At 39.6% G+C, this 24,205-nt stretch overlaps 1 protein-coding gene across 25 annotated transcripts in view; it reads right to left on the reverse strand.

The window, feature by feature from the left end:
• Positions 1–24,205, reverse strand: part of PRRC2C (proline rich coiled-coil 2C) — a 78,751-nt gene that overhangs the window by 21,422 nt on the left and 33,124 nt on the right. For 23 of the 25 annotated variants that reach the window (XR_004973385.1, XR_004973386.1, XR_004973388.1 and 20 more), the window contains 13 exons: positions 23,198–23,251; positions 20,099–20,711; positions 18,561–18,730; positions 17,879–18,128; positions 16,698–16,908; positions 12,997–15,234; positions 10,455–10,663; positions 8,897–9,051; positions 4,274–5,045; positions 3,816–3,901; positions 2,080–2,265; positions 1,692–1,943; positions 448–540 (listed from right to left, as the gene is read on the reverse strand). Coding sequence is in view for 21 of the 25 variants with exons in the window: in XM_036344399.1 (XP_036200292.1) it covers positions 448–540; positions 1,692–1,943; positions 2,080–2,265; positions 3,816–3,901; positions 4,274–5,045; positions 8,897–9,051; positions 10,455–10,663; positions 12,997–15,234; positions 16,698–16,908; positions 17,879–18,128; positions 18,561–18,730; positions 20,099–20,711; positions 23,198–23,251 (5,289 nt within the window). In the remaining 4 variants the exon portion in view is untranslated. The remainder of the gene's footprint in view (positions 1–447; positions 541–1,691; positions 1,944–2,079; positions 2,266–3,815; positions 3,902–4,273; positions 5,046–8,896; positions 9,052–10,454; positions 10,664–12,996; positions 15,235–16,697; positions 16,909–17,878; positions 18,129–18,560; positions 18,731–20,098; positions 20,712–23,197; positions 23,252–24,205) is intronic. The other 2 variants (XM_036344391.1, XM_036344395.1) reach the window with 2 other exon arrangements.

Below are 24,205 nucleotides of genomic sequence, written 5' to 3' on the forward strand. Positions count from 1 at the left end.
AGGAATGTTGCTATTAAGGCCTAGTATAATTTTTTTCAAATTCAAAAAGGAAATACCTGAATCTCTGGTAACATTGTGTTTTTACTGAGTGAGCTTTCATGGATCATAAAATGGTTTCATTTAAGAACAAAATTACCAACAAAAATAAAACACTGAAGTATGTGATAGCTAAGAACCAAACTTCTTATCAAAACCAGGGTAATTGGATTAGTCCTGATGACACTAAGCCGAAGCAGCAAAGGCCTGGATCCTAAATGGAAAGCGGACAACTTTTAGGAGGAAAAACAAAAACTCTACTTTGATTATTTTTGCTAATTACATTACAGTGCTCCTAAATACAAATTTGCTATTAACTTGTCCCCTGAGAAAAGTTAAATATTGGCCATATAGTACGTATAATAGCCAGGTTTCTATCCAAACTTGCCACACCACAAGTTGATTACTTACATTATTAACCAAAGTATCCTCCATCTTTGCATTATTAGTAGCCACAGTGTTAGGCAGAGAAGAAGAAGGTGTAGTGTAGTCTGTTACAGACTCCTGTGGAGTAGTAATAGAGAAAAATAGATTTTAAACTGAATTAATGAGTCACTTTTTCTAATTACAGCCTAACAGTTGTAAAGTTGTTTCGGAAGAAAGCAGGAGGAGAACAAACCTTAAGACTGAATTCTCCCAAATCTTAACTTAAAAACCAACAGTGGGATAAAACAGAGAACCACTGCTGAAATAATAACATTTCCACTTCTGTTTGGATCCTGTGCATTTTTAAAAATGCACTGCATAGTACTAGGAAGTTGTCATCAGTAATAAAGATTTAATTTCTGTGGATTCCTAAAAGAATTCTTTGTGTGGTTCTCACAATCTATAGATTACTTGCAACTTCTGACTTTTATTCTCTTCAAAATAAAACAAAGTAAGTAAATGAATGTCAAGATCTTAGCTGTCGCAATTCACTAGGTTTTAGGATAAACTCTTGCTTATTATCATGAAACTCTTCCTTAAATGTGGCAGAACTAAATCACACGAGCTTTTAAGAGAAAAATACTCAAATTAATATGAAAGATTCCATCTCTCTTTCTTCTCAATAAATACACATCCTGGAATGGCAGACATAAATTTGCTGTTCTCACAAGTGTTAGCTCCTTTAAGTTACTCAGTGGAATTTGCCTTAATGAGTTTTCAAAATATACATCTTTAACTCAATGTGGTCCCTAAGCACAAGTCAACTACTTCCTCTGGGGCTCAATCAATGCAATAGTGATTGTTCCAACTCTGGAAAAAAATTGGCTATACTGGGGTTACTAAACTTTGCCTTATTTCCTGACTTCAAAATCTCATGAGTGGGCAAAATAAAGCTCCACTGTTAACTCCACTAACAAAAGTAATGGAGAGAAACTTTTTCAAAGTCTACAAACCCAAATAAAAAGCATCTTAATCTTGTGTAGGCATTTTTCACTTTAAACAACCGAATGGTACAGAATTAAGAGTAAATTTCCATAAAAAAAGGAAATAATTTATTGCAAGGAATTTCTTTAGATCACACATGCACACCATGAAATAAAATCTCTAGTAATAGTAACCCATAGTCTATAGTGCTGTATGTCTCAAGCAAAAAACAAACAAAAGTGTAAGGTTGTTGTTTTAGACATGATTTGCATCAGCTGAACTGGGGATCTCTGCAAGCTGCTCACCTTCACATTAGTGGCGTATTCTGTGGATGACACTGAGATCATCGTTCCTATTTCAGTAGACATTTCTGAAGCGGCTTTGGTTTCCTTTGCTGTCCCAGGGTCTACACTTCTGACTGCAGCAGGGCTTGGTTTCTCTTGTCCTTCTGGCTCCACCTGTTGGGCATCTTTTACTTTTCTATTTTTTAATGAGCGTTCCTTTCCAATAGGACCAGGTTTATGTTCTTTGTTTTCTACTGGACTCAAATCTGGAAGCTAAAGTCAATGTTTATAAACAAAAAAGGATCATGATCAAAAGCATTCATTGAATACAAAACTTAAAACTGTTATTTGCTCTCATAAATGTTAGTGGCTTTTATACAATTACACCTGGAATATGAATTGTGTTTACCTTCTGGGCTTTGATGGGGCCTGCCCGTGGCTGCTTCTGCCGTTGCTCTTTAGGTTCAGGAATTTTGTCAGTTTTTTCCGAAAGCACAGGAACAATTTCATTTTCGTTCCCATTTGAAGCTGGAGCACCAAACTGAATTGTGTCAATTCCAATTTCAACTCCACTTTCTTGACCATTCTTTGTTCCCTAGTAATAGAATATTTAAAAACTTGCTATCAGAGTTCAGATTTGACTGCATGATTTATGTAGCCCCACTTATTTTAAATAGAAGGAAGTTTGAAATAACCCACATATTAACTGACATTAACTACCATTGATTGTTTTAAGAGAACCTTCCCTTAAACACAATGATTTGTATGTATTAGAAAACAACTAATAAAATGAAAACTAGGACAAGGACTTAAGTTTTTTGTTTTTAATTTATTTCAGAGAGGAAGGGAGAGGTTGAGAGAGAGAGAGAAACATCAATGATGAATCATTGACTGGCTGCCTCCTGCATGCCCACCCCCTACTGGGGATCGAGCCCACAACCTGGGCATGTGCTCTTGAGTGAAATCAAATCCAGGACCTTTGGTCCCCAGGCCGACACTAGCCACTAAGCCAAACCAGCTAGGGCAGTGATGGCGAACCTATTACACGTGTGTCAGAAGTGACAAGCGAACTCATTTTTTTTGGTTGATTTTTCTTTGTTAAATGGCATTTAAATATATAACATAAATGTCAAAAATATAAATCTTTGTTTTACTATGGTTGCAAATATCAAAAAATTTCTATATGTGACACGGCACCAGAGTCAAGTTAGGGTTTTTCAAAATGCTGACACGCCGAGCTCAAAAGGTTCACCATCACTGAGCTAGGGCAAGACTTAAGTTTTTATTTTATTTATTATTATTATTTTAATATATTTTATTGACTTTTTACAGATAGGAAGGGAGAGAGAGAGATAGACAGTTAGAAACATCGATGAGAGAGAAACATCGATCAGCTGCCTCCTGCACATCTCCTACTGGGGATATGCCTGCAACCCAGGTACATGCCCTTGACCGGAATCGAACCTGGGACGACCTTTTAGTCCGCAGGCTGACGCTCTATCCACTGAGCCAAACCGGTTTCAGCAAGACTTAAGTTTTTAAAGTCCTGATTTTTGTGTCATGAGTGTAACCATAGGCCATCACAGCCTCAAGTTCTTTCATCACTTAAAACAAATGTAAAAGCAACAAACACAGTAAGACACTACCAGCAAGAAATAAACAGACGAATGAATGGGGGAAAGAAGATAGCAATACCAGTGTTGCCTACTTGTAAGCGTGCTGTGAAAATAAAACAATATACTCATTTTTGTTGCACTTTCTGTGTGCTAGGCAGTGATGCAGAGACACGACAATCTAACTCGCAGACCTTGCATTATAATGGATAGAGAAAATAGACAACTGAAAAGTCAGATAAGCAATACACAAAAATTAAAATATGGTTAAGCCATTTTAGATTGGTGGATGGAGGAAGACCCCAGGAGGTCATACTGAAAGTGTTTCTGGCAGAGCAAACACCTAGTAGAAGGTCAAGAATAAAAAAGGCTAGAACAGCTCGAACACAGCAAGTTAAGAACAGTGACAGAAGATGAATAAGCAGAAAGCTAGACGACACAGAATTCTGATGCATGCTGAAATCTGAGAAACTGTTTTAAGGAAACTCTGCCCCAGTAACCCCACCAAGACCATTAGCAAGTCTATTCCTACCTCTGATGAAGTAGCTGATCCAAACGATGTTAGAGGCTTATTCCAGGCACTGACGGAAGGTGGCTGTGGCGGACTAATGGGCCCTACTGAAGAGAAGAAGCCACAGGAAATGTGAACACCAAAATTAAGAGGCTAATAATCCAATCTTTATAACCCTTTATTTAACAGTAACTAAACAATAAAACAATTACTTTTCACACCACACTCAGAGATTCTTGCATACCAAAATAAATATAAGTCCCCAAACATTGTGTATTGCTTTTATCAACATATAAAATATGGCTATTAAAAATGTAACACCTTTGATTTAGAACCAAAGGTTTTAAGAAAGGAAGTTAAGATTACTTTAACTGCTTCCTACTAAAGAAAAGGCTAAAAAAAACCCCATACTGAATATATAAACAAAAGTAAAAACAAACCCCAATATTCCCAAGCCCTCACTTCTGTTGCACACTTACATTTCTTAGAGATGTCATTCAGCACAGTTGGTGGGGCCACCTTGTTATCCCATATTTCAGTTGTAAGAGTGCCATGTGACTGTGAGGTCTGGATGGATTTTCCTGTGGCTACATAATCTGTGCCATTAGGTGTTTGAGCTGAAGGTAGTCTAATTGAAGGTGGTGGCTGTTTTGAAGACTGTGCTGTAGTCTGCAGGGGACTCTGGACTGGTTTGTGAGTCTGTCCCTGAGTTTGGGCTGGGGCAGTGGGGCCTGGGATTGTGACTGTGACAAGGGCTGGGGTTGGGAGTGAGACTGGGGTTGGGACTGGGGCCGAACTGGCTGGGGCAGTTGGGGCTGAACTGGCTGGTACTGTTGGGGCTGAGCTAGCTGGAGGTGTTGCTGAAGTTGGTGGTAGGGCTGAAGCAAGAATGGGAATTGAGGCTGAGGCAAGAATGGGGACAGCGGCTGGGTTTGAAGCTGAGGCAAGGATTGGGGTTGGAGCTGGAACTGAAGAAGAGGTTGGAGCTGAGGTGGAGGCTGGAGTAGGAGCTGATGCTGGAGTTGGGAGTGGAGTGGAAGCTGAAGTTAGGACCGGAGCTGCGGATACAGCTGTGGCCGAGGGTGAGGCTAAAACTGGACCTGAAGGCAAGGTTGAAGTTGGACCTGGGGCTGGGGCTGGAGCTGGAGACTGGGCTTGCTGGGTCCCAGTAGACTGTTTTTTGGCAAATCTTGGAGGAAGCTTAGAAGTCTGACTTCTTCCTTTCTCACTGGCATTCTTTTTGTTCCAGACCTTAAAAAATTGGTAAAAATAAATTATGTCATTAACAGCTAAAAGTAACAGTTCATAAATATGATTTCTAACAAAGCTACCTACTGCTAATTTAGCTCCATTAACTATTCAAAATAGATACTTCACAGAGCAAAAATGTCAAAGCTGCTCATGAGATTTTAAATTATGAGAAGCCAGGATGGGATTGGGAATAAAAGACAAATGTATTATACATTCTTTTATATTTTGCATTTTCATATATCATATATATATATATTTTTTAATCTTTATTGTTCAGATTATTACTGATGTCCCTCTTTTATCCCCCCATAGCTCCCCTCCACCCGGTTCCCACCCCACCCCAGGCCCTCAACACCCCACTGTCTGTGTCAATAGGTACTGCATACCATAGGTACATGCATATAAGATCTTTGTTCAATCTCTTCCCACACCCCCTCACACGCCCTTCCCCCAGAATTGTCAGTCCGCTCCATTTCCATGCCCTTGATTCTATTACACTCACCAGTTTATTCTGTTCATCAGATTTTTTATTCATTTGAATTTTAGATTCCCTTGTTGATAGAGATGTATTTGTTGTTCATAATTTTTTATCTTGACCCTTTTCATCTTCCTCTTCTTAAAGAACTAGAAGCCCGGTGCATGAAAATTCATGCACTAGAGGGGGTGTCCCTCAGCCCGGCCTGCCCCCTCTCATAGTCTGGGAGCCCTCAGGGCCGCCAGGTGACCCAGCGACCAGGGGAAGGCGACGCCCCCATCACACCTCTGCTGCTGCCACTGCGGGCAGCGCAAGCCTCGGACGGCCCTGGGCGGCCGACATCCGAGGCTTGCTTGTGCCTTAGGCCGGCCCAGCTGCACTGAGCACCTGCCCCATCTCCCCTGGAGGGGCTGAAAGGACTGGGGGACTCCAGCAGGGCTGAGGGGACTGGGCACCGCCTTCTTGTGGCTATGGGTGCCACCATCTTTGTGATGGTGTGGCGGTCAATTTACATATCCCCCTTTATTAGATAGGATACCCTTCAGCATTTCATACAATACTGGTTTGGTGGTGATGAGCTCCTTTAGCTTTTCCTTGACTGTGAAGCCTTTTATTTGACCTCCAGTTCTAAATGATAGCTTTGCTTGGTAGAGTCACCTTGGTTGTAGGTTCTTGCTATTCATCACTTTGAGTATTTCTTGCCACTCCCTTCTGGCCTGCGTAGTTTCTGTTGAGAAATCAGCTGACAGTCATATGGGTACTCCCTTGTAGATAACTGTTTTTCTCTTGCTGCTTTTAAGATTCTCTCTTTGTATCTGCTCTTGGCATTTTAATTATGATGGTCTTGGTGTGGTCCTCTTTGGGTTCCTCTTGTTTGGGGTTCTCTGCGGTTCCTGGACCTGTAAGTCTATTTCTTTCACCAGGGAGGGGAAGTTTTCTGTCATTATTTCTTCAAATAGGTTTTCAATATCTTGCTCTCTCTCTTCTTCTGGCACCCCCATAATTCGGATGTTGGTACTCTTGAAGTTGTCCCAGAGGCTCCTTACACTATCTTCATATTTTTGGATTCTTTTTTCTTTTTGCTCTTCTGGTTGGGTGTTTTTTGCTTCTTCGTATTTCAAATCTTTGACTTGATTCTTGGGATTCTCTAGTCTGCTGTTGGATCTCTGTATATTATTCTTTATTTCAGTCAGTGTATGCTTAATTTCTGACTGGTCCTTTCCCCTTTTTTTTGGCATTCTCACTAAGGTCCTTGAAGGTCTCACTAAGTTTCTCAGAGGTTTCTAGAAGATTCTTGAGTAACCTTATAACTGTGATTTTGAACTCTATATCCAGAAGTTTGCTTTCTTCCATTTCTTTCATTTGTGACATATTTGTCTCAGCATTTTGGCTGTTTCCCTGTGTTTGTTTCTATGTATTGGGTAGCTGCTATGTCTCCTTGAGTTGGTAGAGTGGTCTTGTATAGTAGGTGTTCTATAGGGCCCAATGGCTCAGCCTCCCCAGTCACCTGAGCTGGGCACTCTAGGTGCACCCCTTTGTGAGCTGTGTGCACAGTCTTGTTGTAGTTGAGCCTTGACTGCTGTTGGTATCACTGGGGGGAATTGACTTCCAGGCCAATTGGCTGTGATGACCAGTTGTGTCTACAATGGAAGAGCTGCTGTGCAGAAGACACCCTTATGGGGCAGGACTTGCTTCAGTGGGGCTTTGGTGCTCACTGAGTCTGCCCCTTGAGTGTGTCAGTTATGGATGTGAAGAATTGTAATCTGGTATGGTCTCACACTGATCACTAGGTACACTGGCTCTTGGATCTCCAAGGAGATGCAGTCAACCACTGCCTGGGGCCACCCTGGAACTACAGAGAGATCTGCAGATTCCTCCTCTTTGTATTGGATTTGGTAGTGCCCAGACCAGGCCCAGTTGTAAAGGAAGGAAGGCTGATGCTGGTGCCAGCCTTGGGCCTTCTTTTGATAGCTTTGGGGCTCCCTGACCCAGCTGCAGCTTGTTTCACAGGTTTTAGGCTGAGAAAGAGCAGGCCATTCATATGCAAAATCCACTGCCCACAGCTCGGGTGGGGTAGGGGTCTCAGGGAATCTCCAGGGCAGTGCAAAAAGCAATAGCTGCCAGTCAGCCCTGCACCAGGGAAGTCCCAACACAGTAACAATGACCATTGTGAGCACCTCCCTCTGTAGGAAAGACACCTCTGTGTTCCTGCCCTGATGCCAGACAGTCCAGTTTCTTCCCGTATATGTCTGGGTCCCCCAGAGTCTGGCCCGGCACTGGAGCTCAGAGCAAGCAGGAGCTTGTATCTCCTTCCCAATTAAAAAAGCGGCACACCCAGGTGCCGGCGCATTCTGCGCCCCTGTACCTTGTACCAATTTCAATGTGGTTTCTTCTTTACCTCTCTAGTTGTAGTACTTCCACTAAGCCAGCTTTCCCACAGTTCTGGATGATAGTTGTTCTGTATTTTAGTTGTTGTTGGGGCACTATGCTACACAGGATATATGTACTATTAATTCCACCATCCCAAAGATAATAACTAACAAATGACTTCTGAAATTATCTAGTTGTAAAGGTCATGTCCAATTGAACTCAGTATTACTATCTACATATAATTTTTATAGTGTCTCGATTTTAAGCTCTCTCATCTGCTAGAGGTCTTTATCACTATAATTCATGTGTTCAACTTATTTTTATCTGTGTCAGCATTTATAAAAAGGGGTATTTGGGTTGATTTAAATAGAATAACTTATTCATTCTGTGTGTTAGTAAGTGAACTAATTTAGATTACAACTCAAACTTTCTAAGTCAAGTACCTGCAATTTTAGATCACGACAGTTGCGTTTACTAGGTTTCCAAGATAATTTAATGTTAATGCTGACAAGATGAGGCAAACAAGACAACTAGTACTGGAACATAAAATATGTTACTAAAGTAAAGGTCTACACCAGTGGTTCTCAACCCATGGGTCGCGACCCCTTTGGGGGTCAAACGACCCTTACACAGGGGTCGCCTAAGACCATTGGAAAACACATATATAATTACATATTGTTTTTATGATTAATCACTATGCTTTAATTATGTTCACTTTGTAACAATGAAATTGGGGGTCACCACAACTTGAGGAACTGTATTAAAGGGCCGCGGCATTAGGAAGGTTGAGAACCACTGGTATACACTAAGCTTAACAGTGATTATATTTTATTTAAAATTTATCTCAATACTGGTTAAAACAGTTTAAAGTTGTGAAAATCCAGTCACTCTCAACATTGAGTAATAAATCCAGCCTTGACTTTCCAGGTAGACAGAAACCTTGATTATTTGCTAACATGTTTTGAGCAGCAACCTAAACAACTAGCAAAAAGCTGGAACACTGAACCTGTATGATCTGTTCTTCCTTCTTCCGGCGTTCCTCATCCTGTAAACGTTTTTGTTGTTTTTTGGATACCACTTCAGTAAAACCATCATCATTCAAATTTGACTGTGGGTCTTCAACTACCGTTACTTCCGGATGGTCATCAATTATAACAACACCTGTGGGTATGGGAGAAGATTTAAAATATTTTTTCCCCCCAATAGAAAAGATACATAGAAATGTTCATCCAGTAGTGATTAAAAAAGAAAGACAAGGCAAAGGTCTAGTTCTTCCTGTAACTCACAGTGTAATCCATTTCCCACGCCATAAGATGTCCATTCATTAGTAAGACTTGAAAAGATTTCATAAACAAGGTTAAAAATAAAAGTCCTGCCCAGACGCTGTGGCTTAGTACTTGAGCGTCGACCTATGAACCAGGACATCACGGTTTGCTCCCTGGTCAGGACACAAGCCCAAGCTGTGGGCTTGAGCCCCAGGAGGGGCCATGAGGGAGTCAGCCCATCATTGATTGTGTCTCATCACTGATGTTTCTCTTTCCCCTTCTCCCTTCCTCTCTGGAGGAAAAAAAAAAGTTCTACAATTATCTGCTTTGAACGATATAGTTTTTTCTTAAGCAATACAGTGGTAATGTGTTTTTTAAAAATAAATATTACCCTATTATCCAGTCAAATCACTTTAATCTCTACCTCTCCCAGCCTGAGATTTGTATTATGCTGTAAAAATCTATATAGCACTTTACCTCATTTGCATCTAGCCTTTCTTAAGAGGTGGGTATTGCTGTTTCTCTTTTTCAGAGGATACAGTAAGCTCTGAGATGCCCATTTGCTAGGTGAAGTTGACTAGCCAACCTGATCTTATGACTCTTAATGCCTCTATTTTACATAGACCATTGTCCACAATGTGTACTTGTTAAAAACAAGTGGCATGGATGCACACATATCATAACCCATCACATGAATGACTCCACTCATTGTCCTATTAACAATTATTCTAGCTGTCTTATTAAAATTATCATATATCCCAGTGAGTATAAGACATCTAGATTCATTAAGCAATATTAAAAAAATTAAAATAGATCAGGTCTTAACCTAGCAAATCTCTCCATTTTATTCAGTTTTTCCAGTCTAAGTTTCATCTGAATGAATGACAAATAGCTCATTTTCACCTAAGTGTCTAATTCCTTAACTCCCTCATCAAACATGTTCTTATTGTCATCCTTTGCATCCAATATTCTTTCACTCCATAGCTTTCTGAAAGTATCCATAGCAACACAGTCTCCCATACTATCATTTATTCTCTAGTTACCACATCTTAGATACCTATTTCATTAAGGTCACAACTCAATGAGGTTTAGCATTTCTTTCATTTAAGACAGCATATGTATACAGTTATTATTTTAGTTCAAGTTAAATCAGTTAGTGCTTCATATTCAGCTTCTATTGTTTAGGTCAACTCTTTCCTTCTTTGATAACTTTTTTATGTATAGCATCCAACTCAATGCAGCAAATAGACAGATAGATAGATAAATAAATAAAATAAGTAAATAGAACCTAAGACATACTTGCATAATTGTTGAGATCAAATTGTGACAGTGCATCTACTTTCTCTTTGGGTTTCTTAGGGCCTGGTTTTGGGTCTTCTCTTTTTTTCCCTGCAGAATCTTTGGAGTTCTTTTGTCCTGTTCCATTAGGTGTTCCTTCCTGGTGGTGTGCAGAGCTGCCATTGACAGGATCAACACCAGTTGTGCCTGCAGACTGGTCATCAAATGGCCTACAAAATAATAATTTGAGATATTACCACCGCCACACTCGGGTAGGGAATCCTTCACTGGCAATTTATAAAGTGTAGTCTAAGAAGAAATAACAGTGGGATAAAAGACCTTAGCTCAAAACCAACAAGCCTTAGTGGCTTTAGTTGAGAACAACTTCACTAAAACTGAGCTTCCCAGTAAAGGAGATGGACTAGGGTAGTTCTTCCCAGCAATTAAATTAGAGAATCTTGAAGGTTCTTATGTATCTATTTGTTTATCATTTTATAAATAAATGAGCTAAGCAACACTTTATAGCAGAAAATCTGTAACCCAAGCTAGTACAAAGTACTCACTACTGCATCTTTTCTTTTTTTTTCTTTTTTAAAAATATATTGTTATTGATTTCAGAGAGGAGGGAGAGATAGAAACATCACTGATGAGAGAGAATCATCGATCAGCTGCCTCCTGCACGCCCCCTACTGGGGATCGAGCCCGCAACTCGAGCATGTGTCCTTGACTGAAATCGAACCTGGAACCCTTCAGTCCACACGTTGATGTTCTAACCCAGCCGTGGGCAAACTACAGCCTGTTTGAAATGAATAAAACTAAAAAAAAAAAAGACCATATCCTTTTATGTAATGATGTTTACTTTGAATTTATATTAGTTCACACAAACATTCCATCCATGCTTTTGTTCCGGCCCTCTGGTCCAGTTGAAGAACCCATTGTGGCCCTCGAGTCAAAAAGTTTGCCCACCCCTGCTCTAACCACTGAACAACCAGCTAGGGCACTACATCTCTTTTCCACAAGAGGGCAGCCTATGAAAAAAAATTTAGAAAAGCTTTCTATGTTTATACCATGTTTTTTTTAAAGTTTAATCATATTTATACATTAATGTAAACATGTTAAAAAAAACTTTTATATGGAAACAATTCACTTCATAAAACAAATGTATTTCTAAAGTTTTTGTTTCCCAACAGATAAATTTTATTTTTGGTTCATTTTATAAATATTTTATGAAAACAGGCTAGGGAAGATGGGCTTAAAATTCAATTTTCATCATAGCCTATAGCAGTGATGGTGAACCTATGACACGCATTTTTTTGGTTGATTTTTCTTTGTTAAATGGCATTTAAATATATAAAATAAATATCAAAAATATAAGTCTTTGTTTTACTATGGTTGCAAATATCAAAAAATTTCTATATGTGACACGGCACCAGAGTTAAGTTAGGGTTAGTGCCTAACACAGCATGACCTCCAACATCTGAAAAATAGGCACTTGTCTTCTAAACGGGACTCTTACACCATTCATTTTAACTACAAGGTGCAACTGCTGTTTCTGCAGGTTCAGCATTGTTAGCATTTACATGGCACTAAAGTCTTGCTAAGTAGTTGAAATCTACATTGCTCAAAAATCCACAAGAATGTCTTAAGTATTACTCAAACTTCTAATAGTTAAGGTATAGTCAATAACTGCAAAGTTATTGTAATATATGTTATCCTTTTCTTTTGGACCTTACAAAAGGATGTTCAAATTTTTGTTAAGCAGATTCCCAAGAAACACAACTAGTCGGATTATCTCCCTGGAACTTTTTCTAAATTATTAGAAAGCAAAAATGTTCATTGATGGATGAAATGCTAACTATACGCAACTTGCCAGGCCTAGATTTAAAACTAGATTTATTTTTTTTCTAATACTAAAGAAATCAATAACTAACCAACATTTTAATATTTAAAAGAATAGATTAAGTTTAGCACAGTTTAGAAAAATTCTTTTAAAAAAATCCAATAACCTGGTATTTATGTTAGTGGTGGCCTTGGTGGTTGGGCAGGACTTTGCTTTCTGGGTTTCTCTCTAGCTGCATCATTTATTGTAGGCTTGCAGCTAGAGGGGGAATATAATTTATCCTTAAGCTCAACATTCACTATCTATAAACCAGTACAGAGTGATATAGTCTATAGTTATTATAACATATTAATTTAAGTCCAGAGGCCACTTGTGAGCACCACAGTGAATGAGAAACAAAGAAAAAGGTGGGCTACTCATCATCAGTAAGAGGACTTACTAAATGGAAATCGTTGTACAGATGCAGCCCCAGGTGCATAAATTTTCCCAAAGCTACAAATTCCTAGAAGGCCCCTACTGGACACCAGGCAGGCAGAGACTCCTGAGGGACATTAACTCTCTCCTTCAAGCACCCATTACACTTGGAGAACAGAAAAGATAACTTGGGGAGAACAATGTGTGGTCCTCTACCTAGACTGGCTCCTTTGCACAGTTCAGCCAAGAAGTCTACTTTGTGTCTCTTTAAAGGTGCAAAAGTAATTATATGTGAAACAAAGGACTCACCCTCGCTTCCCACTTTTGGATGGTGGGCCACTTCTCCTTTCATTCCTAGGACCTGAGAAATTCCTCCCAGATTTGGGTGGACCTCCGTTGCCACGCCGATTCTGGCGGTCCACGCCAGGTCTTTGACTAGAAAAACTTCTCTTTGCTATTTCTCTTTTGGGGGCTGAAACAGTCTCTCCCGCCTTCACAGTAGCTTGTGCATTCAAATCAGCGTGTTTTTTTTCATCCCTCTCCCGCCTCTCATTGAAATCACTGCTTTCTGAGGCTGTTTCCCATTCTTCGTTTGCCTGATCTGAAGAGTTCTGGTTAGACAAGTCTGGAGTCTTATTCCCAGAAACATCCCCAGCAGTACTCACTGGTTCTTGAACCACGTTACTCACTGTGCCATTTGTGGGCACTGCCACCTCATTGGTTTTTGAGACCGCCTCCCTCTCTCTGAGCCGTCTAAATCGAGGAGGCTTATCTTGCCTGGGTGGTCGGGTAGGACGCTGCCTTCGAGGCCTCTCTCTAGTTGGGTCAAATTTTCGCTCAAATTTTGGAGGTCGCTTATCAGCTGGTATAGGAATAAACTGCTCATGTCTTCTTGGTGGCTCTCCATCATCTGGTTTAGGAGCTTCTACCTGCCTTGGGTTCCACTGATTTTCCCGATAGGCAGGTCTTCGTAAGGTGGAAGGGCGCGAGGGGCGTCCTCCAGGGTCCCTCCCACCGCGTCTGAATGTCCCCCCTCTGCCTCGCCTGGTGGGCTCTCCTTTAGGAAGGAAGCCTGGTTTAGACTTGTCATCATCCCTTATGTACGGTTTGTCTAGAGGTCTATTATCTATTCGGACATGATTTTCAGGCTTGAAAGAAGATTGAGGCTTTACAGGTTTTTTGTTTTCAGACCGGTCTTCTCTTTTGGGAAGCTTTCCTTTGCTTGAACTGTCCTTGTCACTTGCACTTTCATGAATTTCACTATCGGTGTCAGTCTCGGAACCTCGCTGTCGTCTTCTTTTGGGAACAACTTCAAAATCGGAGCTCTCACTGCGAGTTTCACTTTCCTCTCGCTGTCTGAGAGGTCCTGAGGGCACATGCTCTGTGCGAGGCTTAGTGTCCCTGTACTGAGGATACTCTCGAGTGTGCCCTCTGCCACCACGGCCCCGCCCTCCGTAAGAGCCTCTGTAGCTTCGGCCTCTGGAGTAATATTCTCCTCGGCCTCGACCTCTGTATCCTTGATCTGGAAACCAATCTCTATCTCTCGCTTCTTTCCAATAGGTCCTAGGAGGTTGAGTGGATTCTTTTTTAATTACTGGCCTTAAATCTGATCGAGGCCTCTCTGTAACAAGGTCTTTGCTGACAACTTTCTCAGGTTGTTTTTCTTCTTTGACTGTTGGTGCTGTTACAGTTTGATTTACAGTTTTAGTTGCAGGCTCTACCTCAGCACTACTTACAGGTTCCAAAGGCTTCTCAGTGTCTGGAGGTGGCTTTTGCACCAAAGTTGGAGTTTCTGTTGAAGGAAATTTCTCTGGTTCTGGTTGAGGTGGTGGTGGAACGGCCTGTGGCTGAATAGGTGCTGCAGGTAGTGGCGGTGGAGGAAGAGGATCTTTCTTTTCAGTTTTTTCCGGTTTTACAACTTTCTCAGTGACCTTTTCTCCTTCTTTCTCCTTCCTCTGCTCTCGTTCCTCTTTCATATCTCTAAGGATAGGTTTTTTAATGGGACCTGACCTTCTGACAGGCCTGTCATTACCTTCTTCTCTCCTGCTGGAGCTTGGCCTCGGGCCCCAACGAGTTTCCGATTTAGATTTATACAGTTTTTCTGGTTTTGGTCCTTCAGAAGATCGTAGAAAGCCATCTTTTTTTGGTTTTTCCTCTGACCTTTCTGCTGGTTCTTTTGAATCAATGCCCCTGCTGGTTACTTTAGGAATGCTTGCAGATGTCTCGTTTCTTTGCTCCTCTGATTTTTGAGTATGGTTAGATCCATGGGATACACTTCTTTTTCGGGCAGGCTGATTTTCTCCCGATGAAATCCGCTCTTCTTGAGGAGTGGATATAGTCTTCTGATCAGGAACATCAAAGCAAGCAGACTGACTGACTGTGTCAGAGTGGGGAGGTTTAATGTCTTCCACAGACCTGCTTAAAACCTTCTGTACTTCGGCCTCACCTGATTCTCTAACAAAGTCTGTCTTTGGATGGGCCTCTAACTGACTATGTTCTACAGGATAAGCAGCAGTGATCGGTTCCTGATCCAGCGTGGCTTCAGACCTAGCATAAAGAGAATTCAAAAGCATAACCATCAAGACAAAATCTTTCACACATGTAAGTGCATAGCAAAATAAACCCTCTAATTTTAAAGCAAACAATGGATCCTAATCATAAACAGCATCTTCATGTCTCTATAAAGTTTAGTGCAATGTTATTCAAAAATAGCCAAGAGGTAGAAACACCTTAAATGTCCCTGACAGATGACTGAGTTAAGAAAATACAGTATCCTATATAAATAAAAGGGTAATATGCAAATTGACCCGAACAGTGGAACAACTGGTTGCTATGATGCACTCTGACCACCAGGGGGCAGATGCTCAATGCAGGAGCTGCCCCCTGGTGGTCAGTGTGCTCCCACAGAAGCTCCGCTCAGCCACAAGCTGGGCTGAGGGCTGCGAGTGCAGAGGTGGTGAGTGGGAGCCTCTCCCGCCTCCCTAGGCCCCCGGTCCCCCGGGAAACGGGCCTAAACCGGCAGGTGGACATCCCCCAAGAGGTCCCAGAGTGCAGGCAGAGCTGAGAGACACACCCCCCCCCCACCCGCCCCGCTGAGCGCATGAATTTTCATGCACTGGGCCTCTAATAGATGAGGACATTGTGTTAAGTGAAAGAGTTAGTCACAATAAGGACAAATACGTAATGATCCCACTTACATGAAGTATATAATGCAATCAAACTCATCGAAGCAGAAAGCAGAATGGTAACTGCCAGGGACTCAAAGGGAGGAGGAATGAGGAGTTGCTACTAAATGGGTGAACACTGCAGTTGGGCAAGAAGAGTTAAGTTCTTGAGTTCTGCTCTGCTATACATCACTGTACAACATTGTACTGTATACCTAAAATTTTGTTATGTGTTTTCCCCACAATTAAAAACATTAAAGTTCATTCCTTTAGACTGTGCTGATAGGACTTTTTAACACATCAAGACTGATAATTTCCACCTATTACTACCTTGAGTAGGTCTATCTTTCCCAAAGAATCAGAATTATAAAAATCATAATATACAAAGGGCAGAAATACTAACTTTATGGGTATAAGTTTATACAGACCACCGACTGTCTGCTACTTCAAAGTTTCTTTGAATTAGATTGTGTCTTATGTTGATCTTAGAAAACATCCATAAGATATTGATATTAAATGTCTGCCATTTCTCATTAGTGGAAGAATTACATCAACACTTTAGTGAGACTGTATGTCAAGTACCTTATCACTGGTAGAAACATGCCAATTTTAACATGTACTGAACTTCAGCATTTAATTCAGTGTATGGAACTAGTTTACAAAGAGCCCTAATCAATACAGAAATGCCAGAAAAAAGAAAATATGTCCAAAAATGAAATGACACACAAAATGGGAGGCTATCAGGTTTGTGGCTCAGTCCTGAATCAGAATGACCTTCAGGGATGCTGAACAGTATTGGTTTCACCACAATATTCTATTGGGTTTATGAACAGTTTTCATAATTACCTTACACCTTCAGGTTCTTCTGCTGTCTTAGGAGCAGTGGCCTGCTGAGGCTCTGTATGAGGATAGGCCTCTGACCCCCACATCATACGAGGCTCAGAGAGGGAAACCGCATGATCTCTTGCAGATCGAGCTATATGCTCAAATGACTCAGAACTGTTGGCTGAACCTTCCATCTGGTCTCTTCTCATCAAAGGCTTAGGAGGAATCATTCCTGCACAAAAGGTCAGAAAAAGATGGGGGTCGCGGGTGGGAGGGAGAGAAATGAAATAAACAAAAACATTAGAGACACAGAATGTAGGTTATTAATTGCTATTTGGTATTCTTGATATACTCAAGCTAAACAAATACTTTTTGCCATAAAATTAATGAACTCAACAAACGATTACTGGCAATTATGTTTTTCCATGAGTGAGGTTTTCATAGCTGCTATTAAATAAACATATTTAAGAACTGAGGAAACAAAGCAAGCAAAAACACAACAGCAGCCTATTTTACCTTATAGGAAAGAAATATAATCAGATGACAAGCATTATAATCCTATGCATGTTAATACAAACAGAAGGAGAATGACACCAATAGTAAAAACTTCAGACAAGATATATCCTATAGAAACATTAATCTAGTTTAATTAGCTGATCAATATGCTATTAATTGTGCCTTTTAAAATTTCATTATCACAATGGGATTTCTTGATCATGTTCTTATCACTTATAAATTTTCCTCAATATTTTGATAATGGGCTGTCTGGATTTATTTCAATAGATTCCATGAAAGGCTGCTAATTCTTTTGTTTTTAGCTAAACTACAATGAAACAAATGTTAGGCTGATAAATGTTAGAAAAACTAAGATGGAATATATAATATATGGAAAAATTCAAAGCTACAACAAAAGAATGAAACAATGTATCAAATAGATATTGTTAATGAAACAGTAATTTTCCATCTTAAAAACTTCAAATAACATTTACAAAACAGGAAATAGCTATAGGAATTTGGTCTTACTAGTGTCTGGTATTTAACTACTCTCTGCTAAAAGCAAGTTATCTAATTTTATGATTAAAAATCTAGCAGTCCTTTAAAGTTCTTAGAGGAATTAAGACTAAAAATGGAAGTAAAAAATGAAAAACTTTGAACCTGCATAACTACAAGTGAGCCATGCAACAATGGGGATTTGAACTCACCAGGATGAATGGGAGGAATATCCATAGCAGGTCTACCTGACATCATTCGAGGATCCATGTACGACTGCATCATGAGCCACCTCGGATCAAAGCCCATGGAAGCCAAGTGCTGAGGGTGGGGTTGCATGGGCTGGTACAGAGGTCGGTGTGGCGGAGGAGGGACAGCAGCCCCAGATGGCTGTGAAGGGACCGCCTGGGGAAGGACACCTTGCTGCTGCTGCTGCTGCCACTGCTGCTGTTTCATCTGTTCCTGAAATAGCAGAGCCCCTCAGCTTGAGATTCTAGTTCCATGTGAAACATTAATATGACCAATCAAATAGAAAAAATAGAACATTTGGAATAATTCCAGGAAAAGAATTAAGAGCCATTTAACAGCAAAAGATGGCAAAACAAAGGAACAAAGGACAAGTTATGGGATCATGACTTAAGCAACTAATCACTCATTAATTATATCGCAGAAACCATTCCCTAGAAAGAGAGGTGGTGTCTATAAAGGAGGCAGATGAAAAAGGAATGACAGAAGTTCAAGGTAAAATCCCTATTAACAAACTATTCTTAAAATGGGCAAGAATTTTAGGAAAACCAGTGTGCTTTATGTATCATAGGTTTTATGTCAAATTATTTCTCAGACTATTGAACAATAAACTTTTTCAATTGTACATGATAATGTGTTTATTGTTACCTGCTGCCGCTGGAATCGTGGTGGTAAAGACTTCTGAAACTGTTTAAAATAACCAGATAAAACAGCAGGCCGGGGTTGAGACCCTGATTCTGGTTCTGTTTCATGTGCCACTTGTGTGGTCTCTTTTTCACTGCGATTGCTGTCTTGTCTAGTGCAAACCGGGTCATCCTCTGCCCAAAGAAAAGATAAACGATAATGATAATTTATCTATAACACTTACCAAATACATGTTTGTGCTAAAGTGAAATTATTAGCTATATTTAAAAAGAAAACGAAGACAAAATCATCCCCAATACTCGAAAACACTGTTTTGCATTCTAATATTGATAGCCATCAATGAGGTAATATTAGATTAATAAAACCTTTGATTTCCTCAAAGATGGATTCTTATTAATACTGAGATCAGAGGTCCAAATGCTTCACTATATAAAAATCTGTATGATTTTCTGTGATAGTAAAACATTTCAAGCACCTCTTATCTTCCATGGTTTAATAAATATTAATGTTACTATCAACATTTACTTATCGTTCCCAAGAAATTACGTGGAAACACAGACAGCCTATAAATACTTAAAATAAAACGCATTGGATATTTTTTTAATCAAGGGACTATTATTTATAAAGAAAAAGAATGAATTTAAGTCTGATGATAACATAGTGATCACTGACTATCTTCAAACATAAATCATTATTCTATGTAAAGGGTGTCAAGTATGATTACACAAAAGGAGAACCATACACATACCAAAAAGAAAAATTTTCATCTCAAAGAAAACCATAGTCATATTCGTTCTAGAAAACAGGTATAAACTCAAAAGAAATAAAAGCAGGGTCTCAAAGAGATTTCTGTACACTCACATTCACAGCAGCATTATTCAAAATAGGTACATAAAATGGAAACAATCCAAGTGCTCACCAGCAGATGAGTAGATAAGAAAAATGTGGCATATACTAAGCCTTAAAAAAAGGGAAATTCTTATAATACGCTACAATATGGATTAAGCTTGAGGTTGGTATGCCAAGTGAAATAAGCCAGTCACAAAGACAAATGCTGTATGGCTCCACTTATATGAGGTACTTAGAATAGTCAATATCAGAGAGACAGAAAGTAGAATGGTTGCCACGGGCTGTGGAGAGAGGGAAAGAGGGAGCTATTGTTTACTGGGTACAGAGCTTCGGTTTTGCAAGATGAAGAGTTCGGGAGACGGATGGTGATGATGGCTGCACAGCATTATGAATGTATTAATAGCACTAAACTGTGCACCTAAAAATGGTTAAGATGCTAACTTTTATGTCACATGTATTTAACCACAAGGAAAAAATTAGGGAAACAATATATTAAAGCATCTAATGAAAGTTAATTTCTCTCCCCCACAAAAAACCCCCAAACCCCACAACCTTTGTTTTTTAGATTACACATGAAATTATATTTTAGATTTCTAAAATCAGATTACACACATTAAAATATACAGATATCAACACTTTGAGTAACGTGAAGCATTTTGTAAAGCGTATAAGAATAAATAAGGCTATTATACCTTTATTACAGTTCTCATTTTCTGTTTTTTCTACCACAGGTTCTAAAGCAGGTTCTTTATGTTCGATTTTTTCCTCTACTTTCTCCCTTTCTTTCTTCTCCAACTCCCATTCCTTTTCCTGCTCTTTCGGCTTCTGCAGTTCTAGTTCTCTTTCCTTTTCCTGCTGCCGTTCTAGTTCTTTCTCTTTTTCTTGCCTTTTTTCCTTCTCCATTTCTCTTTGTTTTTCCTGCTCTCTCTCCAGTTCTCTCTCCTTCTCCTGTTGCCTTTCCCTTTCCTTCTCCCGCTCCCGTTCTTGTTCTTTTTCAAGTTCTTTCTCCCGCTCCCGTTCTTTTTCTCGCTCCCTTTCTCTAATTTCCTCTGGAGATGGCTGCTTGTCCACGATGCCCAGCTTCTCATTTAATCGTTTCAGTTTCTCGGCACAAGCTGCCTTCCTCTGTTCTTCCATCCTCCGCTCTTCCTCTTCACGCCGTTTACGAGCGCGCTCCACAGCTGCAGAGAGTTCTGACTGCTGCCTTCTTCTTTGCTTCCATATTTCATCTTCGTCCGGTACTTGCTGCTTCGGGGGGAAAGGGCCTGGTCTTCCAGGTATGGCCTGTCGATCCGGAGGAGGATGCTGAAACATTCAGAGAAATTATCCGATGAGATTAAACAAATCTATTTCTGACAAATGGGGGATATAAATAGGCATGGAGAGGGAAGAAAAAAACTCCACAAAATGTCAGAAATTTTCCTGATACACATACACATTAAAATGCAAACACACTGAATCTAGATTAATTCCCCAAACTAACAGCAGAATAATTAATTCAACCATCTAATATTTACTGAGCATGTGCCTATGTATTGTCTGGACATGAGGCTCACTCAGTATTTGTTGAATAAAGTTAGAAGCTGTCACAACATGACTTTCAGAATCTAAATTTAGAGACAAAGGAAATTTAGAATGTGTGTTTTAACAGCAACTGCAGAAGATGGAAGCCTAAAGAGGGAGAAAAAGTCCAGAAAGATGCATGATGTGAGCCCTGAGAAGATGGCAGTGGCTATAGGGAAGGGCAGACAGCTGAAGACACTGCCACTCCACAGAAGGGAGTCCCTAGAAATTGGCCCCAGAAGGAGTGGAAAGAGCGCCAGCTCCAAACTGAGAAATCCAGAAAGGCCCACCTAGAGTCCAAATGGACCAAGGAAGGATCACCTGGCAGACTGAGTTTTAATGATTCAATTTTCAGTTAATGTGTTCTAAAATAAGTACTGTAAGGTCTAAAATCACTGCCAGCGACTATGTAGACTGGCAAAATAAAAAGGGTTGAAAAATTAAGGAATTTAAAAAATTTTTGTTTTAAAAATACTTATTTTAATAAGCTACTAGGGTGAAGAAACCTAAAAAGCCATATTACCTACTCAGAATCCTAAAAAATAATGGTCTGGTGAAAACACTGGGCTGAATATGAAAAAACAAAACAAAACTCCAGGAAGATAGACTATAAATTACTAACAGTGCTGTATTAGGCAAACCACTTACATTCTATAGCTCAAAGGCAAGCTGCATAAACAAAGCAATTATATAGAAGTGCCTAATGTACACAGTAAACTCAGAACAAGCAATTTTTTTTTTAAAAAAGCAACTTCGCTAAAGTATTAATTTACATAAAATGTGATGCACACGCCTGAATACTATTGCCCCGATCAAGACATGGAGCCTTCCCACCACTCCTCTGCCCACATCCTGCCCCCAGCCAGCCTCTGATCCACGCTGGCAAGAAAGAGTAGTTTTGCCTTTCCTAGGATTTCAAGTCATATTATCTTTTGTGCCTGGCTTCTTAAGCTCAGGTTAACAGGCTGAGATCACTGTGTGCATCAAGTTTGCTCTATTCCACTGCTGGGTAGTATTCCTTCTCAGGCACACGGCTTTATCTGTGCATGGACATGTGCATTACTTCTAGATTTTTTAAACTATGAATAAAACAGCTATCAGAATTTATGCCTATGTCTTTGTGTAAGTGTATGTTTTCATTTCTCTGGGATAAATATCTAGGGATGGAACTGCTGAGTCATATGGTATGTATATGTTTCACTTCATAAGAAACGCCAAAAATCACTTATCATCCGAAGTGATGATAAGGTTTCACAGCCCCACCAGTAATGTATGAGGGCGCCAGCTGCTCTAATCCTCACCAACATTTGGTGTCATCAGCCTTTTTAATTTGGGATGTGTTGTGGTTTTAATTTGCATTTCCTTGGCGACTAAAGATACCGAGCATCTTTTTATGTGCTTGTTGGCCACCTGTATACCTTATTTTGTGAAGTGAATGTTCAAATCACATTCTTGGGTCTTACTAAGTTGTAATATATTTTTAAATTGTTGACAGTATTACCAGATGTCTAAAAGGGAGTGAGAACACAGCCCTGAGCCCTCCAACTCTCAAAGACCAGTACAGGAGGCCCAGAAAGAATACAAATTGAAAAAAGGGAAGAAGATAATATAATGCCTCAAAAGCAAGCAAAAAAAAAGAGATTTAAGAAGGACGGAGAGATTAACTATGTCAACTGCTGCTGAGATTAAGTAAAATGAAGATAAGAGAATTGGATTTGGCAAGATGGAAGTCATTATTGACCTTGATAATAATAGTTTCAAAGGTATAGTAGGAGACATTAATGAGAAAGTGAAGACAAGTATGAATAGCTCACTGAAATGATTTTGCCATGAAGGAGAGCAGAGAAATAGAGTAGAAACTCACAGGGGATGGAGGGTGGGTGAGAGTGAAAGGAGCCTGGTTTAAAAGATGTTTGAGAGATAATATTACTGGCAAGTGATAGAAGACGGGATCCAGGGAACATGGAAAAGAGGTAAGGGCAACAGGAAGGCAGTCAGAACAGGAAGGGCACAAAAATGGGAAAAGTGGTTGCTTCTTGTTTTCCTAGTGAAATGAGGAGTTTGCTCATCAGCTAAGAACAAAGAGGGAAGGTTTGAAGAGGTAGACATGTAGGAGCTATGAGGTAAAGAAAGTTGGTAATAGTTATAAATAAAACACATGTAGAATCTTTCCTGAAAACAAAGTCAAACACATAGAGATCATAAACCAGCATGTAGTTAAAATTTACCTGCTGTGCAAGCAACTTGGGGGGTGGTGGCAGGTGAGAAGATGGTCCACGTTCCTATGGATTGTTACAAAATAATTAGAGAAAAATATCTACTGGAAATATTTCTGACTGTATATATATATATTTTTTCAGTGAAACCACAAGATTACAAAAAGCAAACAATCATTATTCTTTCTTCGTTTTCAATAAAACTGCAAAGATAACTTTACGTTCTATAGAATTACTCTGTGATTTCTATAAGGTTAGGATCTCAAAAGAACTTGGCAAAAAAGTAAAATTTTAGTGTATAAAGTCTGGAATTCTAGCTCAGGTAAGTTGGCTGCTTAGAAATATGCCTCTAATTTTGAATTTTTATTTATCTAAGCCCAATACTTTCTCTGGATTTTCTCTCTAACATCAAACTAAAACTGAGATTTACCTAAAGAAAAAAACAACATACATCTAAAACATGTTGGAACCAGATACAATATATGGATATTCACTTGGTAATATATACATCAGTGTCACAAACACAGAAAAAATTTAGATATCAAAATATGGTCTATAAAATACTTCTCAGCAGCAAAATATCAGATATTTGTCATAGCAATATCTTTATTGATACAGCTCCTAGGACGATGGAAATTAAGGAGAAAATAAACAAATGGGACTACATCAAAATAAAAAGCTTCTGCACAGCAAAAGAAACCATCAACAAAACAATAAGAAAGCCCACTGCATGGAAGAACGTATCTGCCAGTTATCACTGATAAGGGTTTAATCTCCAACATCTAGGGAACTCATATAACTTAACAAAAGGAAGATAAATAATCCAATCAATAAATGGGCAAAGGACCTAAATAGACACTTCTCGAAAGAGGACATGCAGAAGGCTGAGAGATATGAAAACATGCTCAAAGTCACTAATCATCTGAGAGATGCAAATCAAAACAACAATGAGGTATCATCTCCTATCTGTCAGAATGGCTATCATCAAGAAATCAACAAATGATAAGTGCTGGCGAGGAT

This window comes from Myotis myotis, unplaced genomic scaffold (genome assembly GCF_014108235.1).
Source record: "Myotis myotis isolate mMyoMyo1 unplaced genomic scaffold, mMyoMyo1.p scaffold_m19_p_18, whole genome shotgun sequence".
Taxonomy (NCBI): Eukaryota; Metazoa; Chordata; class Mammalia; order Chiroptera; family Vespertilionidae; genus Myotis; species Myotis myotis.